The 16334-nt window shown below is 45.3% G+C and overlaps 1 protein-coding gene across 3 annotated transcripts; it reads left to right on the plus strand.

Annotated features, from left to right (window-relative positions):
• Positions 1–4330: 4330 nt before the first annotated feature.
• On the plus strand, positions 4331–16306 carry klhl21 (kelch-like family member 21). 3 transcript variants are annotated; one of them, XM_023834943.2, is made up of 5 exons: positions 4331–4516; positions 11267–12331; positions 13940–14345; positions 14466–14538; positions 14650–16306. In XM_023834943.2, exons 2-5 carry the CDS (start codon positions 11305–11307, stop codon positions 14965–14967), a joined length of 1824 nt encoding a protein of 607 aa, XP_023690711.1. In that variant the 5' UTR covers positions 4331–4516; positions 11267–11304; the 3' UTR covers positions 14968–16306. The 3 variants fall into 3 exon arrangements, with proteins under 3 accessions (XP_023690711.1, XP_023690710.1, XP_023690712.1); XM_023834942.2 differs by lacking the exon at positions 4331–4516 and adding an exon at positions 10782–10914; XM_023834944.2 differs by lacking the exon at positions 4331–4516 and adding an exon at positions 10921–11057.
• The last annotated feature ends 28 nt before the right edge of the window (positions 16307–16334 follow it).

Here is a 16334-nt window from a genome sequence, read left to right on the forward strand (position 1 = left end):
ATAAAAGGGCCACAATGAAAGTCTCAACCTAAAATTTTATACTAAACTGTAATACCTAAAATAATAACAGTTATATTCTCCCTCTGTACTCTGAAATGTAGTCTTTATACAGTAATTTTTGCTTATCAGTCAAACGATTCACAAACATTAGATTATTCATTTAAACATTCTCATAAAAACAAAGCATTAATGAGACTTCCTGCTGACTTTGCATTTACACACACACACATATATATATACACATATATATTCATTGCTACAACCAATTCACTGTTCTTAGTGCAAGTTACACACATATTCAAAGTCACACACTAAAGCACATCAATTGATTGCAGAAAGGACCCCCCTAAACAAACAAACGAATGATAAACAATGCGAAATTGGAGTTTTGGGGCCAGACTCCTAAGTGCACTGAAAATTGCTCCCTTCCTAGACACATGATGTTTGACACATTCAGAGTCTCCAGAGTTTTAGTGAACACATCCATATAATTGCATTACTTAAAGGCACAGAGTGTCATAGATTTTGAGTCAGCGGCATTAGAATTTAGGCAATCCGGCCTCTCAGCACCTGCCTGTATCTGGGTTCGAGGGGATTTTGCCTAAAGGCCAGTGAAGGCTGGCACATAATCGCTTGCAAATTGAACAATTTATAAGTTGAAAGAAAAATAAAATCATCTTGTGGAGGAGAGAACAGCAGCATTCAAAGAACACATGGGAATGAGGACACTATCTATAACTGACAGACACCTTCAAATACGGCAACATATTAAATTAAGGAATTTTACAGAGAGGAGAATTATGGAAATTCTGACAGGCCGAATGGCATCCATAATGTAATGCAACATTTCTATAATAAAATATTTCACTGAGGGGATTACATAATTATACCATGGTGGAATCTGGAGCAAAACAAATATTTGCATTCTGGGAGCCTGAGGAGAAGGTACATAGTAATGAGGTTGAATTAGCATCAAACTATTAATTAGTTGGGCTGGGATTTTGACCACCAATCAAAATGCACACAAGTCTTGAGTGATTCGCTGAGAAAAATCAGGAAAAGCTCAGAACCCATGTCTGTCTAGTTTTGCAAATAAGGCAAATAAGCCAAAGGTGAGCATTTATTTAGACCTGTGAACAGTTACTTACCTGAGCCTACATTCAGACAGTACTTTCTAACAGTGGCATAATGTTGTCTTCTTGAACGCCCATGAGATTTGGGTTTTTTACAGTTGACATTCCAGAATATGAGCTTGTGTATAGGTGACCATCATCACATCATATAGCTGAGGAATTTCCTGGTAGCTTGAATTAGACACACTTTCTACTCAATATGCAGGGTGTGCATGGTGCCTTTCATTTCAATGTGTGTTATTTTGGAAGTGTTGACCTTCAGTTGACATGACACAAAAAGGAAAGACTCAAAGACTGGCGTAGGGGTAAACAGAGAGCGGCTTTATTAAACAAAACACAAACAGTAATGGGGAAAACAAAACGGGACAGTAAGGGGTCCAAACGGGAGAACAGAATACAACAGGGGGAAGGACTTAGGGTCAGATGGAGATCCAGGAAGACTAGCACAAGGACATATCCCAAGTCCTTCCAACCTGGCCAGGTAGGGACCGGGGAGTTGGGAACTGGCCAGGTGGGGACCGGGGAGTTGGGAACTGGCCAGGTAGGACCAGGGAGTTGGGAGCTGGCAACCTCTGGTAGGCCCAAAAAGGGAGGCACCCACCTTGTTGCTTGAGCAGAAGGTGCCAACAAAGCTGGAGCAGGGAAGGAGGACACTGCTGAGACCAGAGCAGGAGATGAGGAAGGTGCCAATGGGATGGCAGGAGACGAGGCAGAAGCTCTAAGTCCTTTAGGTGCGAGGAGCACCAACAGGCCCTCAGGCGAGCAAGGTGCAGCCGGGGCCCCGGGAGGCGACAATGAGGCGGCAGGAGGCGAGGCGGACTAGAAAACTGGTGAGACAACAGGAGGCGCCCAATGGGACTGCAGGAGAGGAGCGCCCTGGTGAGGATGATGCTGATGAGACAGTAAGAGGTGAAGAACACCCCGGCATGGAGCACTCCGGCGAAGCTGCAGGTGAGGAGCACCCTGGCGAGACAAGGGGGCTCCCAAGAGGACCAGTCTCGGTCAGGCAGCGGAGGATCCAGGGGCCGGTCCGGTCACTGGGGAATCCAGGTCAGGGCTGACCATGACACACAGAGTATGTGCTTCGGAGGCAATGCAGAGAAGGAGATGGGCTCTAGAGGTGCAACAGAGGCAGAGACGGGGTCCGTAGGCACCGCGGAGGTGAAGATGGGCTCCGGAGGAGTTGCAGAGGCGGAGACGGTTTACGGCGGTGCTGCAGTGGCACAGACGGACTCTGGTGGAGCTGTGGAGGCGGAGATGGGCTATGGCGGCACTGCAGAGGTAAAGACCGCTAGCCTTTCACCAGCCTGTTGGGCTACACAGAGTGCTTCGAAGGGGTAGCTCTGGAGCAGGGCCAGGCGTGCTTCCAGGAGGGTGAAAAAGTCTGCAGCTTCAACTGGAGAGACGACTGGCCCATCTCCTCTGGAGGTAAGACTCTTCCGGGCAGTTCATGGGCGCTTCAATTCTCCTGATCCAAAGGACACACTAACCTAATTTTGACTTACACATAGAAAATCTCTTAAAAAGTTTAGTTATGACTAAGCTCTTTTACAGGAAACTCATTTATGTTAAGTCTCATTTGATATACAGTTCAAATGAGCATTGCACTTGTTTCAACAATTAATTAGTAATGATGACTGATATGGAATTTACATATATTACCTCACAGCAAAGACACAATTAAGAACACCACACAGCCGATAATTAACAGTTATTCTGAAAAGGGGCACTCTAAGGAGGTCATAATGGGAACTGCAGTACGTACTTCACCCTGGTTCCCAGGCTGGAGCTTCAGGATGCACATGACACGATTTCTGAGCTTCAGATTTAAACAATAAATACTTTCCCCCCCAGGAGACATTACAGTTTCTTACAGTTCAGCAAATTTTGCCATATCATATGAAGAAAGCAAACACCTAGAATTGCCTGTCTCTTTGCTTTCTTTAAAATTGACTTAATTTTTTAATTTTGTTATTAGTACTTTCTGATTAGTACACTAGGCACATATCCAAAAATGAGTGATACGATACTATAGACAAAAGGTAAAGAAGTTCTCTTTAATTTGTGATTGAAAATGATAATATTCTAGGTACTTATAAAATGAATTTGTGTTGATTGATCCACAAGACAGCAAAGCCTTATCATTACCAATTCCTTCAGATACACCATCCGCAGCGTTAGAGACATTTAATGTGTATAACGATCGATGCTGAACGTAAAGAGAAAAAGCATCTGTATGATATTAGTGTGAACTCCTTGTCATGTTAAGATGTAGACGAGTTTTGTTACATCCTGAACTCATGGGGAAACAGACTGTGCCTGCAGGGAACTTCACGCTTAGTAGTTTTATTAAATAGCATGAAACTTATTTACGGTCCAGCGCCTTGTCATTTTCATTTAACGTTTGTAGGATTGCAGCTGTACCGACACATGCCGGCTATGTTCCTGGTAGGCCTGCGTTTTGCTAGAAGATACTGCAGATGAATGTCCCAAGATGAAAGATTGCTTAAGATAGCAAGATGATTTATAGCTTTCATGGAAATTAAAGATGATAATCTCAAAACCAATATCTTTGAAGCAGTAGCCTACTTTATGTGGTGCTTGATCAATGAATGCCCGCTTGCAGAAATTCATGCAAATATAATTCCAAACTTGATACATCAAGTTACATATTATAACTAGTTCAGAAAAGTGGATAAACTGTATTTATTTTAACAATACCAAAGATGTGGTTCAAAAATGAGCTAAGTCGAAAATTTACATCTAATATACTTATTTGCAACGACGCCAGGGGGCGACACAATACAAACGGATGTTTTAATGGCGGTACAGAGAAGAGGATTGTTTTCAATGTGTAATAAAAACTAATCAAGTAAATTAAGACTTTCACTGTAATTCGCAAACCGAAGAAACAAAAACTTATATTGCTACATAAGGATCGGTAAACTTGTACAGAACTGTCTACTATTTATATGTTTTATTTTAATCGTGAAACATTAAATTTCTTTTAAAAAATAAACAGAAACATTCTAGCGACCACCCTTCGGTTTTTACGTTTCTCAGCAAAGCAGCGACCAGACACCGAGAGGTGAAGGGTCATCGGCCACTTACGCGCCACGAGCCCGAGCCTCTGCCGCCCCGCGCATCTGGGAGCGCGCACGCAGCGGCCGCCGAGCCGCCCAATGGTGAGCGGCGCCGGCGCCGCCGCCGCCGGGGAGGGGGGCGCGAGTCCGGCCTCAGACAAGCCTTCGCGGCTCGAAGAGAAGTAGAGGTGTAGACCGTAGCTCCGCGGTAAACTTTATTCCCATATGAAAGGAGCGTGAAGATAAACGCAGAATGCCATGGCGGTGGACCAGTAAGCGGTAAACGGCAGTTTAATTTGGGTAAGTGAGAATGACACGCCGCTCTCTGGTTCTCTCCTTTTACCACAGAGACCCAGTTATTGTGTGCGGAGCAGCCTGCTTGTCCGACATGGACACGATGTCTGCGCCTATTCTGGGTTCTATAAGCGCGTTTCAAGTTTGTTTTTTCTTCTTCCGCGACCTGAAATGTTCAACCCTGTATCACGTTTGTTTCTGCCGGTTTTGTTTAAGAAGCAGGAAGGGAACTGCGCTTGACAGGGTTTACAATCTTTGTCATCCACTCCGGAGCCGTGCGTTAACTGGATGGGGGGGATTGTCAAAATATTTCGAGGCCTAATTAAATTGTCCAGTAACATAAAAATCGATCGAGCTGCATTTTTTTTACTACGCAACGCTGGACAAAGGATACTATGTCACCTCCAAACCCTTTTTCTTTTTTCTTTCATTTTTAAAGAAATGTTCTCATACAAGCCTAACAGCGGTGACACGGCACAATAATTATGCGAGCATTCATTTAGCACGGTAACTTACATTTAGAGATGGAGACTGCCTGCAGCCCCGAACTCATACTTATTCACTACAGCTATTAATAATTCTTCTTAATAAACCAGAAATTCGCCCAGGGGAGTTTCCAAGAAGACCCCAAGCTTAGAATGGGTTTCTGTCTCACATGAATCCTAATTAAGTAAATGACACACAGTGTGCGTATCTAATTCTTAAGTTCTATGAATGGTCAGTTAATTATAACGATAAATGATCCAAGAAACATGGTTCTCCACCTTAGATGTTGGGTTTCAGTCAGCAGTCAGGTGAGCGATATATTCTAACAGAATTGCTATTATATCAAAATCTGGAAGGAAATTGTTTGATTCTTTATACCATAGAAAAGGTCGTTAATTTGCATGACTGCAGTATAACAGTTATAACAAATAGTTATAACAGGTTAAGTTGCATTTTAAAATATTCTCTTTGGTTAAATGTATGCAGTACTGTGCAAAAGTCTTAGGCAGGCAAAGAAAATGATGTTTAGATTATCCTCGTGTTGGTGTAAAACTATGATATTATGCCTGTCAAAGTGTGTCAGTGTAGCCATTTCAGAACCTCTGCTAAAATCTTCCCAGTATTTGCAGCGACCATCCAGTGCAGCCATGTATTTTTTGACTTGGCCACTATAGCACACCTCATACAGCTAGTCAATCTGTCGCTGACTTTTTAAACCAATTAATTTAATTATTTAATTGAGCTGTTGGTGAAATTTAACAAAATCATGGAATGGCTGAGGTGCCCCTGAGGAGAAGTTTGGGAACTGAAGCGGTGTTCATCTAGCCATCCAACTAGATATCAGTAACTTTTTAGAAAACAGAAGAAACTATTACTAGTTTTTATTGTTTTACTCTTAATTTACACATGTTCTAATGTTAAATTGTGTTTTTTGTTGCTACTCAGATAAACAGCCTTAGGCAGTCCAAAGAAATGTTTAAGACTTTTGCACAGTACTGTACGTGTATCAAAGTATTAATCCTCATTTTGTGCTTTGTGATGTGGGTAATGCTGTGTTAAGTTCATGAGAATGGCTGCATTAGAAATTGCTGTCTGTGTACTCCAGTATTGGCATAGACTAAGGGCCAAATGAGTTCTGTAAGACTATCCATAATTAAGCTTTGACTACTATTAGGGACTGTTGATTAATTATATTGTTAGCTTGATCAGCTAACAAATGTTAGCTTTGTCACTGTATATCTGACAGATTGTGCTGTGCCATTATGTTGTTCTGCAAAGTACACAAAATATAACAATCAAATAATTATAAAAACTGTGACTGAATTACTCTGACAGTGGCAGAGGCGTCAAAATTTGCATCCCAGTCTGCTTACAGAAATTGCTTTCATGGCACAATAATGGGCTCATTTTTGGGTGCTTCCAACTATCTAGTAAACAATGCTATTGTCTCCCATTATTGCGGGTGTAAAAATAAATAGCTAGAGTTTACTTTAGGGGGCACCACTAGGCTGTTTGGTGGCAAATGATTGAAGTTCATTGGTCATCATAGTTAATGGGAGTTTGTGAACACCATGGAACTTGACTGTATTTTGTTTGTGAGGATTCCCACACGCTCTGCCTGTGTAATGGGGTAACTTAATTCAAGCTTCTTGGTTAGTGAAGAGCTTGGTGGCAGCTGTAGACTTTGTTTCTCCATAAGAGGGGTTAAGGAATGGCCGTTACACTTGAACACAGAGATAAGTGGCTTCTGGAAACAGCGGAATGTTGCCTTCCTAATGCATTGAGTTTCAGGCTCCCCAGGAATTCTGCACTGGGATTTCTATCTTCCCTAACAGCTGGTTTTAACAGGGTGTGATTAATTTCTCTTAATTACTTGGTCCCCATAACATAGGTGGTGGTGGGGGTTCTGTAAGATCATCAATTCTATTGCTGTGTTTTCACGAGGTTCAAATTGGTTGTGATTTCACTGGGCAGCAGTGAAATTCAGTTTAAAGTGTGTGTGTGTGTGTGTGTGTGTGTGTGTGTGTGTACTGAGTTGTTTTCATTTATTGTAAATAGTGAGCTAATGATCTGATTTAGATTCACTGTGATTATGTAAGCTTGTTTTCCAGATATACAAACTTTAGGTTGAACTTGACTTAATTCTCGTCCCTTATAATTTTGTCTCACACCTTGTTTCCAGAAACTGCATTTCATAGCCAAATGAGTAAATTTTCTACAAAAATCTACCCCATTTATTGTTCCTGATTTAGGCTAATTTGCCCGATGTTGTGGCACATATCTTGCCTTAGTGTGTATTGCGTAGCTGATTTTCGGTTTGATCTAGCCTCCACTATATTAACAAGAATGGAGTTTCATGTTTTCCTGCCGACAAAATAATTTCATGTTATGTTCTGGTACTGGGGCCCTGAAGTGTTTATTCCTGAAACGGCCATTGTTTTTTTTTTTTTTTATTAACTCACATTTCTTAATCATCTCTCAGTGAAATCATGGAAAGTGGCAAAAAGGTACAGTAACTTCATGGAACCACGGGGATTGAGTGGAGGAGAGGAATGTAACAGCTGATAGATTTTGTCAGCCCTTCTCATGCTTGCTCCTTTTGCTGTTTTTTTATTTTTATTTATTTTTTTAAACTGCCGTTTTATTTTGATCACACCTGCAGGCCAGTGCAGTGGAGTGCCGTCTTCTCCTTTCAGTGCATTGATGTTATTCTCTGGCCTTTCTGTATTTATGCCACAATTTCATGCTTGCTCCTTGAGATTTGGGTCTGTCTGTGCCATGAAGCAACCCCATGTGAGAGAGGAAAGTGGCTTAGAATCATTTACCACGGTGCTGAATCCATGCATCCCTGGGATCCCTGCACAGAGTACATCTATTTTTGTGTATCTCCTGCTTACAGATGGTGATGGAATCATTGGTGTGTAACTTCCCACTTGAACTGCGTAAAACCGTAAAATGACTCATGCTTTGCTTTGGGTGCTGTGATCTAAGCTGATTCCTCCACCCCCACCCTCCACACAGAAACACATACCTTGACCCCCAACTTGTGTGTCACAGGGGTGACTCCCAGTGGGCTGGTGAATAAGGTTTCCCTATCTATAGCACATTGGTTCACCGGGTGGGGCAATGTCAAGCAGAGTGAGTAGGAGACGTTCATTCCAGTTGGGGGGTGGGGGGTTGGTTCACAAGAGGGAGGGATGTGGGGTGACAGTGTTCCTCCTATGCTGGTCATCCAGTCTCCACATAGAAGCCACCCTTTTCTGTCCCTTTGCTGGGGCTATCAGTTTCAACCATCTATTCTCGGATTGGGTCGGTAAACATGTCTGGTATTTTAAATGCAAAGGCTATGGTTGTTTATTGTGGATGAGCTACAGAGAATGATTTATTTGCCGTTCTGTGTGTTTTTAAAGTTGGGTTTCCCCATTTTCTAATGGCTCTTGCATTTTTTTTTAATTCTGGGTTGTTGATTTTGTTCAGCACTATTACAGTCCACTATTGCATCTAATAGTGGAACTACCATCATTATACTCTGTGGTAGACTTTATTGTTCGTGCTTGTGAGAAAAAGCAGTATTTAAACAAGATATGGGGAGGCCGCTTTAAAGCGGTTTGGTTTCAATCCCATGAAGGGTAAATTGTGGACTTACAGTATGAAGGACATGGCCTGGCCTGTAAGAAGGTTGCTTGGATGAGATGTTGGCACATCAAAGAGCCATAGGAACTCATCAATGTCCTTAAGGCTCACTGACAGCAGGGATGTTTATATAAAGGCAGTGACCTCAAACCTCCTCAAACTTTGTGAACTTCAGATTGTAAAATAAGAAATAAGTTATGCTGTTTTGGTTTCTTAAAGGAAGCATGTGCAGATTAAGTCAACTCTGCAATTTTCCATGCAGCCGGATGTTCCTAGACCCAGCGGGGGCTTAGGTCCCCACTCCTAGGTACAGCAGGATTATCTGTCTGGGGTCTTTAATATCTTTCAGCTATTAGCCATGCATCCTTAACCAGCGGTTTTTCTCATTTGTAAAGCTCTGTTGCCTGAACGTATCAGGATAAGCTGGGAATTATTTCAGTCTAAATATGAGTGACCATTAGCACAAAGATCAGATTTATGTGATTGCTTGTTCTCAGTAGGGCAGTTAATATGCAGCTTAAAACTGGCCCCACCCCAGGCTATCATTAGCTTTTATGATAATGAGAGCTTACTGAGCTCTCTCTTTCAGGAACAGCCTTGGCTTGGAAGCAGAGGCTGACACCTTCCTCGCCACCTGTGGGTTGACAGGCTTAGGGCGACGTATCGTTACAGCCCAATATAAGCACAGAGACGTCATTATTCACTTACTATGTGATGTAATATAACCTCTAAAAGCCCTAAAAGGTTTTTCTCCTTTAAAATTGCCTTTCATGAGATGGTTTTCTTGGCACAGGTCCTTGACAGTCCTCTTCGGGAGTCCTGAAACAGCTCTATCTTTGCGGCTTGGTGTGGAATGTGGGTTTGGTCTGCTGAATTATAGCTGCCGAAGGCCTGTGATATGAGCTGCTGTTCCTCTTGGTGGGTTTCATAAATTGTGAAGCTTACAGGTGTGAATGGGCCTGAGATGATTTGAAGGTTCTAGATTGATGTGTCCAGCAGAGGTAGCCCACTGACAAGATTAACAAGCATCTTATATTCTGAAGTAAATGAAATGGTATCCCTTGGAACTAGTAAGATTGTAGTTGGCGAAACACTAGTTCTTAAATGTGTTTGTGTAGTTTTTCAGTGAGTTGAGATATTATTTAGTGGACTACATGAACTTGGCAGCAAACTGAGTAGCCTTTTTTCCCCCTCCCTCATGCAGGAAAGCTGTGCATCTCTGTTTTTATTTAAGGACTGCAGTCTTAGCATATTTGGTTCTGGAGAAGACCGTGCTAATTGTCATTGCGCTCCTGCTGCAGGATTTCAGTCAAGACCGATGTCGGCACTATGCTTTGAAGTGTTAGTAACTGCAGTGTTTAGCTACCGGCGTAGGCTGGAAGGTCACACGCCTAACCCGGCCATGCTAATGATATCTCAACAAACAGGGGCAGCCCCCTGTTTATTCTTATAAGAAAATACAAAAAAAGATCCCTGTGTTTCCTGTGTTCCCCTTTCCCGTTCCCTGCTTGTCTCGTCTTCCCCTCTCCCTTTCCCTTACCTTTCTGGCGATCCCCAACCCTAGACTGGGGATCGTAACAGAAATGTGCCGTAACAACTATGTCGCTTGCAGCCCTCTGCACACACATTGGTGCCTGCTCTTCTTGGGCCCACCCTCCTGATTCAAGGTTCTGTTAAGGTGATGAAAAATAGTGCATGAAGAGTTGGTGGTTGTTAGGGGAAAGGTCAGATACTGGCATTGGTGACGTAATGACGTAATGATGTGAAATAACTTAGTTACGTTCTGTGCTCCTTTACGTAATGGTATTAATGGATATTTTAGTGATTTGGGTCGCGGGGAGGGCTTGCCTTCGCTCAAGACATTTTATAGGCTACCAGACACTATTAACGCAACACTGTTGTTGACAAATTTAATTTGGGAGAACCATTGAATGTGGTATGCGTCTCTGGTGTAAATGTACATCAGGGGCCTGCCTCTAAGAGAAATATTGTGAAGGCAGCTGGATCTCAGCCCGTGTTTTTTAGGGGCTGATTCATAAGGAAGGGGGTGGGCAAGTCGATGAAATCTGTGCTGTGTGAGTCAGGAGGGCATGAGGTGTAGATTCCCCCCCCCCCTCCCCCAAATGGACACTTCCAGAGTATTTATAGAGCCGAGCACAGGCAGGCTCCCTTTCTTAAACACAACTGCTCATATTCACCACCGACCATTGCCTTGCAACTTCCAGAACATTCGGTCTTCTCAGTGCTGGTTTCTGTCTGTCTTTATCTCACAAAAGGTTATACAGGTAATTATCGTCTGGCCTCGATTTAAAAAGGAACTTGTTTTTCATCCACTGGGAACTTATTTGATCTAGATTCCTGCAGTAAGACTACGCAGAATTTCTTATAATTTTCTTCTGAGATGTCAAGGATCATGCCTGTTCTCGTGGTACGTAGGTGGTACACATCTTGTCTCTTTGATGTTCCATGGTGACTTTTAAACGACTACATTTAAACACTGTAGTAATGGAATAATGGATGAAGTGTAATTGGATGTTCCTTGACAGATCATTATGAAAATAATACAGTTTTGGTGCTGATTTACATCAAGCCTGTGTATTTCTGTCCTGTATGTTGATCCCTGACCTCTGCCCCCAGATGGTCATCATCTCCTGAGCCCTGCAAGTGTCACTGCGATGGAGAAGCCCTCCGTTCAGACGCAGCCATCCACACTGCCCTTCTTCGACACCTCGCACGCCTTCAACCTGCTGCGGGGCATCCACGAGCTGCGTGCTGAGCGCAAGTTCTTCGATGTTACCCTGTGTGCTGAGGGCCGTGAGTTCCCCTGCCACCGCACGGTTCTGGCAGCAGCCAGCACCTACTTCCGCGCCATGTTTGCCGGCACGCTGCGCGAGAGCGCCATGGATCGCGTGGTGCTCCATGAGGTGTCTGGCGAGCTCCTGGGCCTACTGGTGGACTTCTGCTACACGGGCCGTGTGACGGTCACGCAGGACAACGTGGACCTGCTCCTCAAAGCTGCCGACCTCTTCCAGTTCCCCTCTGTCAAGGAAGCCTGTTGCGCCTTCCTGGAGCAGCGCCTGGATGTCTCCAACTGCCTGGAGATCCAGGACTTTGCGGAGGCCTATGCATGCCGGGACCTGGCAGCGAGCGCCCGTGGCTTTGTGCTGAGGAATATCGTGGAGCTGGCGAAGGGCAAGGACTTTGAGAAGCTGCCCTGGAAGCGGCTGTTGGAGTTCGTCTCAGACGACGGGCTGTGCGTTGACAAGGAGGAGACAGTCTACCAGCTTGCCGTGCGCTGGGTCAAAGCCGACCTTCAGAGGCGCCTCCACTACTGGCCTGAGCTCCTACAGCAGGTCCGGCTGCCCTTTGTGCGGCGCTTCTTCCTCCTGGCCCATGTTGAGAGCGACCCATTGGTTTACCTCTCGCCCCAGTGCCTGCGGCTGGTCAACGAGGCCCGCGCCCTCCAGTCCAGCGAGTACGACCGGCATGACCAGCTGTGCCACCGGATGCGGCCGCGGCCCTCCACCGGCCTGGCAGAGATCTTGGTGGTGGTCGGGGGCTGCGACCAGGACTGCGACGAGCTGGTCACGGTGGACTGCTACAACCCCCAGACAGGCCAGTGGCGCTACTTGGCCGAGTTCCCAGATCATCTTGGGGGTGGATACAGTATTGCTGCTCTCGGAAACGACATGTACGTCACAGGTAGGTGTACAGGGAAGGTAACGGCTTTGCACCACACTCATCCTCATAATTTAATGGCTCAAGGAACCTAAAACACGATAAAAGATCATTAACATTAATATATTGTGGCCGTCCTGAAGAATCAGTGTTTGTTCGATGCCTGTGTCTTTAAGGATCTCTCTGGGCTTGAACACCAGTGGTTGCGCAATGGAGCTTAAATATCAAATGTTGCTTGGGGGGAGGCAGGTGGGGGTTGTGCGGCATCAGGTTGAGATCTTGTTGTTTTCCTTGCTCTGCAATCCAAAAGCCTTGAGCCTCTCCAGGCCCACGTGTTACGAATGGCTGGGCGGTGAATGGGTATAAATAAGCTTAGCACAAGGCGGGGGGAAGAGAATCTGTGGGACACGGCGTCCTGCCAACGCTGCCATAGTCAGGGGCCTTGCTGTCCTTGGGCCGCTGCCTTCTCATGTGGCCCTTGTTGAGAGGGCAGCTCTGTCTTAGGGTGTACCACCTCTCATGTGCAGAGAGGCTGTAGCTTGGGTTGTGGGCTGCTTTAGAGGTTTCCCAGAGACATTTCAAGTTTGTCACATTCACAAACATAGCGTGTAGATGTGTGAAGAAAAATGGGGGCGATGTGTGGCTCAGCGGGTGTGGATCCTGTGCCTGTGATCGGACTGTCATCATTTTGAATTACATAGTGGGCAGCGTGATGTCACTGTTGGGCCCTTGAACAAGGCGCTTAACCGTCAGTTGCCCCAAGGACTGTCTGACCCCGCTTTTCTCAAAAATGTACATTGCTTTGGATAAAAGTGTCTGTTAAATAAGTAAAATGTAAAATGCTTTGAATGTCTTGATTTGGTATCAACCACCAGCGTGTTGTCAGTCTGCTATGACGGTTTTCTACGATGCTCGAAATTCAGGACATGGTTGTTTTGTCACAGGGGGGGCACTAAGGACAGGGTGGATGAATCTGGTCCTGTTACAAAAGCAAAAGCTGCTACTCCATCCCCAGCGAGGCTTTGTGGGGTGGGGATAACATTACCAACACCCATGCAACATAAAAATAGCACCTGTTCTCTGGTGGACCGAATCCAGATAGGGAACAGCCCATTGCTCAAGTGCCCTACTGGCCAAGGCCACAGGTTCTAACAGAGCTTATGCCTGTGAAAGGGCCTTTTTGTAACGGTACATGCCAGCATGGTGTACAGGAACCTTTTTTAGGCATTGTTTTTATCTGTCTTTTAAAACAGTAGGATGGGGCCCCATTGTGAATGTGTTCTTGGAAAATCAAAGGCACACTAGATGCTGCTTTACACTCATCTATTTATTCACAGTTGAGGGTTTGAATCCTGCTCATCCAACATGTGTGTATGGTTTGCATATTTGTTATGTGTTTGCATGGGTTTCTGGTTACCTTCTGCAGTCCAAAAGACTAGCTGTATGTAAGTTAGGTGAATTGGGGTCTAAATTGACCATAGTGGAAAATTCAGAGCTTTGATAGGTAAATTGATATTGTTTATAGCCGAAACAATATTCACTGTGTGATGGAGTCATTTTCATACATTTCAGGTTAGTTAATTTGAATGCAAACAATTTACCATTGGTTTTCTGGATGCCTCCACTTGGTAGGGGGCTCCGATGGATCTCGGCTCTATGACTGCGTGTGGCGCTACAACTCAAGCGTGAATGAGTGGACAGAGGTGTCGCCCATGCTGAAAGCACGGGAGTACCACAGCTCGTGCGTGCTCAGCGGCCAGCTGTACGTGGTGGCATCAGACAGCACGGAGCGCTACGACCACTCCCTTGACTGCTGGGAGCCCCTGCCGTCGATGCTGCATGCTATGGACAACTGCTCCACCACCGCCTGCAGGGGGCGCCTGTATGCCATTGGCTCCCTGGCCGGAGAGGACACCATGGCCATCCAGAGCTATGACCCCAATGCCAACCGATGGGCCCTGGTGAACTGTGGCCAGCTGCCACCATGGTCCTTCGCTCCCAAGACGGTCACCCTCAACGGCCTCATCTACTTCATCAGGTAAGGATGGGTTCTCAGTGTCCGGAGTGAAGATGCCATTTTATGCGAGAATACTGAGACTAAGAGCGATCAGAAACATGAGCATGATATGTCTGAACCTCTCTCTCGCTTCTGACCCAGGGATGACTCTGCTGAGGTGGATGTCTACAGCCCATTGAAGAATGAGTGGGACAAGGTCAGCCCAATGACCCAGGTAAATACAACTCTGTCAGTTTAACATGTATGTCTTTGAACTTCAGAATGTCAGAAACCTTAATGTCAAAGTGTGTTTCTCATTCATGGCGCCCTTCCTTGCTCCTGAAAGGTCCATGTAGGAGGCAGCGTTGCAGCGCTGGGCGGCCGTCTCTTTGTGTCTGGTGGGTACGACAATACCTACGAGCTGTCGGATGTGGTGGAGGCCTACGATCCAGCCACGTGCTCCTGGTCCCACGTGGGGCGCCTCCCCCAGCCCACCTTCTGGCACGGCAGCGTCAGCATCTTCCGCCAGTTCATGCCGCTGGTCCCCTGCGCCTTCGAGCCCATAGACGCTCCAGAGAACGCCATCCATATCCAACGGCACCACCGCCACGTGGACCTGCATGACCACCACGAACACAACCGAAATGTCCATCCAGCCCACTGAGTGTGGGCTGCCCTGTGGCGCTTATCCCCCACCCATCGCTATCCCCATCAGTCGTGTTTACTGTGATGACGTTAGATGGCGTGTTCTGCACTTTATGGCCTATCCGACGAAACTGGACACCACCTGGAACTGCAAATGGCTGACGTTCAGTGTCTGCTTCGGTGTCTTGGCTAAATTACCCTTGCTTCTGTGGAATTTGCAGCGAGGAACCCTCAATTCAGATATCAGCAGTCAGCAACCAAAAAAAAAAAAAAACGGAATGAGAAGCTGTAATGAAGGAAAAAAAAACAAATTTGCATTCGTACAATCGACCATGGATCTGGCTGTGCATGTGCTTAGCATTATCTTAAATCAGGGAGAAGATTCCTTATAAAAGGTAATTAAAATAGTTTTAGTACGGCTAACCTTTTTGAGGTTTGAACTACTTTTTTAGTAGTTATTTTTATAGCCATGTTGTGTATTTTCGAATAGCTCACTTAAACCTACACATTCCTAAAGTGAAAAGTGATTAATGCTTCCAGACTGAGGGAAATCGCTGTACCGAACTTTGTGGAGGGGGCACTGAGGCCTGTCCAGAGCGTTACCATTTCAGAGAAACCTTATACGGTCGGGGCTGTCGGGATCCAGTCACGAGGCATGCAGCCTGAAGGCTTCCGCTGTTTGTCAACAATCAGCAACATGGATCACATGCCAGAGGGGGCAGTGCTGGAGCAATTACATGCAAGGCTGAGATTGTGTCCCCACCCCAACCAAGGCACTGCCTGGGACTTGCGACACACAAGACGATTCCTCCCCCGCTCCTGGTATTCCAGTCCCATTTTAAAACCTGATGCAAATCTCCCAGGCTTGGCATGGCTACGGCCGCACTTTGGCCTGCATGCAGCTCCTGTTGTGTCCTCCTGAAGTATTCCTTATGGGCGTGGATGGCTTGTTATTTTTATAGTAAATTATAGTTATTTATGACTATTTATCGGTGTAGCATTCTGTGAGGGGGTGCGTAAAGAAAATCGATGTTGCGTTTGTACCTCTTCTCATTCTCACGTATCAGTAGAGCTGCTATTCTTCCAAATAAGAAGCAGTAGGTGTCACCGTTTACATAACTGGAAGTAACGATTTCGCTCCCTGTCATTTTTTTCAGTACAGTTATGTCATGCAGCAAAACTGGTGCATTGTACAGTTTACAAGAGCAGTTGAGCTGCATTTTGTGTGTTTTTTTTTCTTGCATTAGAGTTTTTTTTGGCTGCCTTGTTAATCAGCTGTGTTCTGGGTGTAAAAGTGATTGTGTTTACAATAGTGTCACTCAATAAAGATCCAGGCAGGCCTCCTGTCAAATCACCAACCTCCTGATGTACTCTGTGCTCTGTTTG

This window comes from Paramormyrops kingsleyae, chromosome 6 (genome assembly GCF_048594095.1).
Source record: "Paramormyrops kingsleyae isolate MSU_618 chromosome 6, PKINGS_0.4, whole genome shotgun sequence".
NCBI classification, from domain to species: domain Eukaryota; kingdom Metazoa; phylum Chordata; class Actinopteri; order Osteoglossiformes; family Mormyridae; genus Paramormyrops; species Paramormyrops kingsleyae.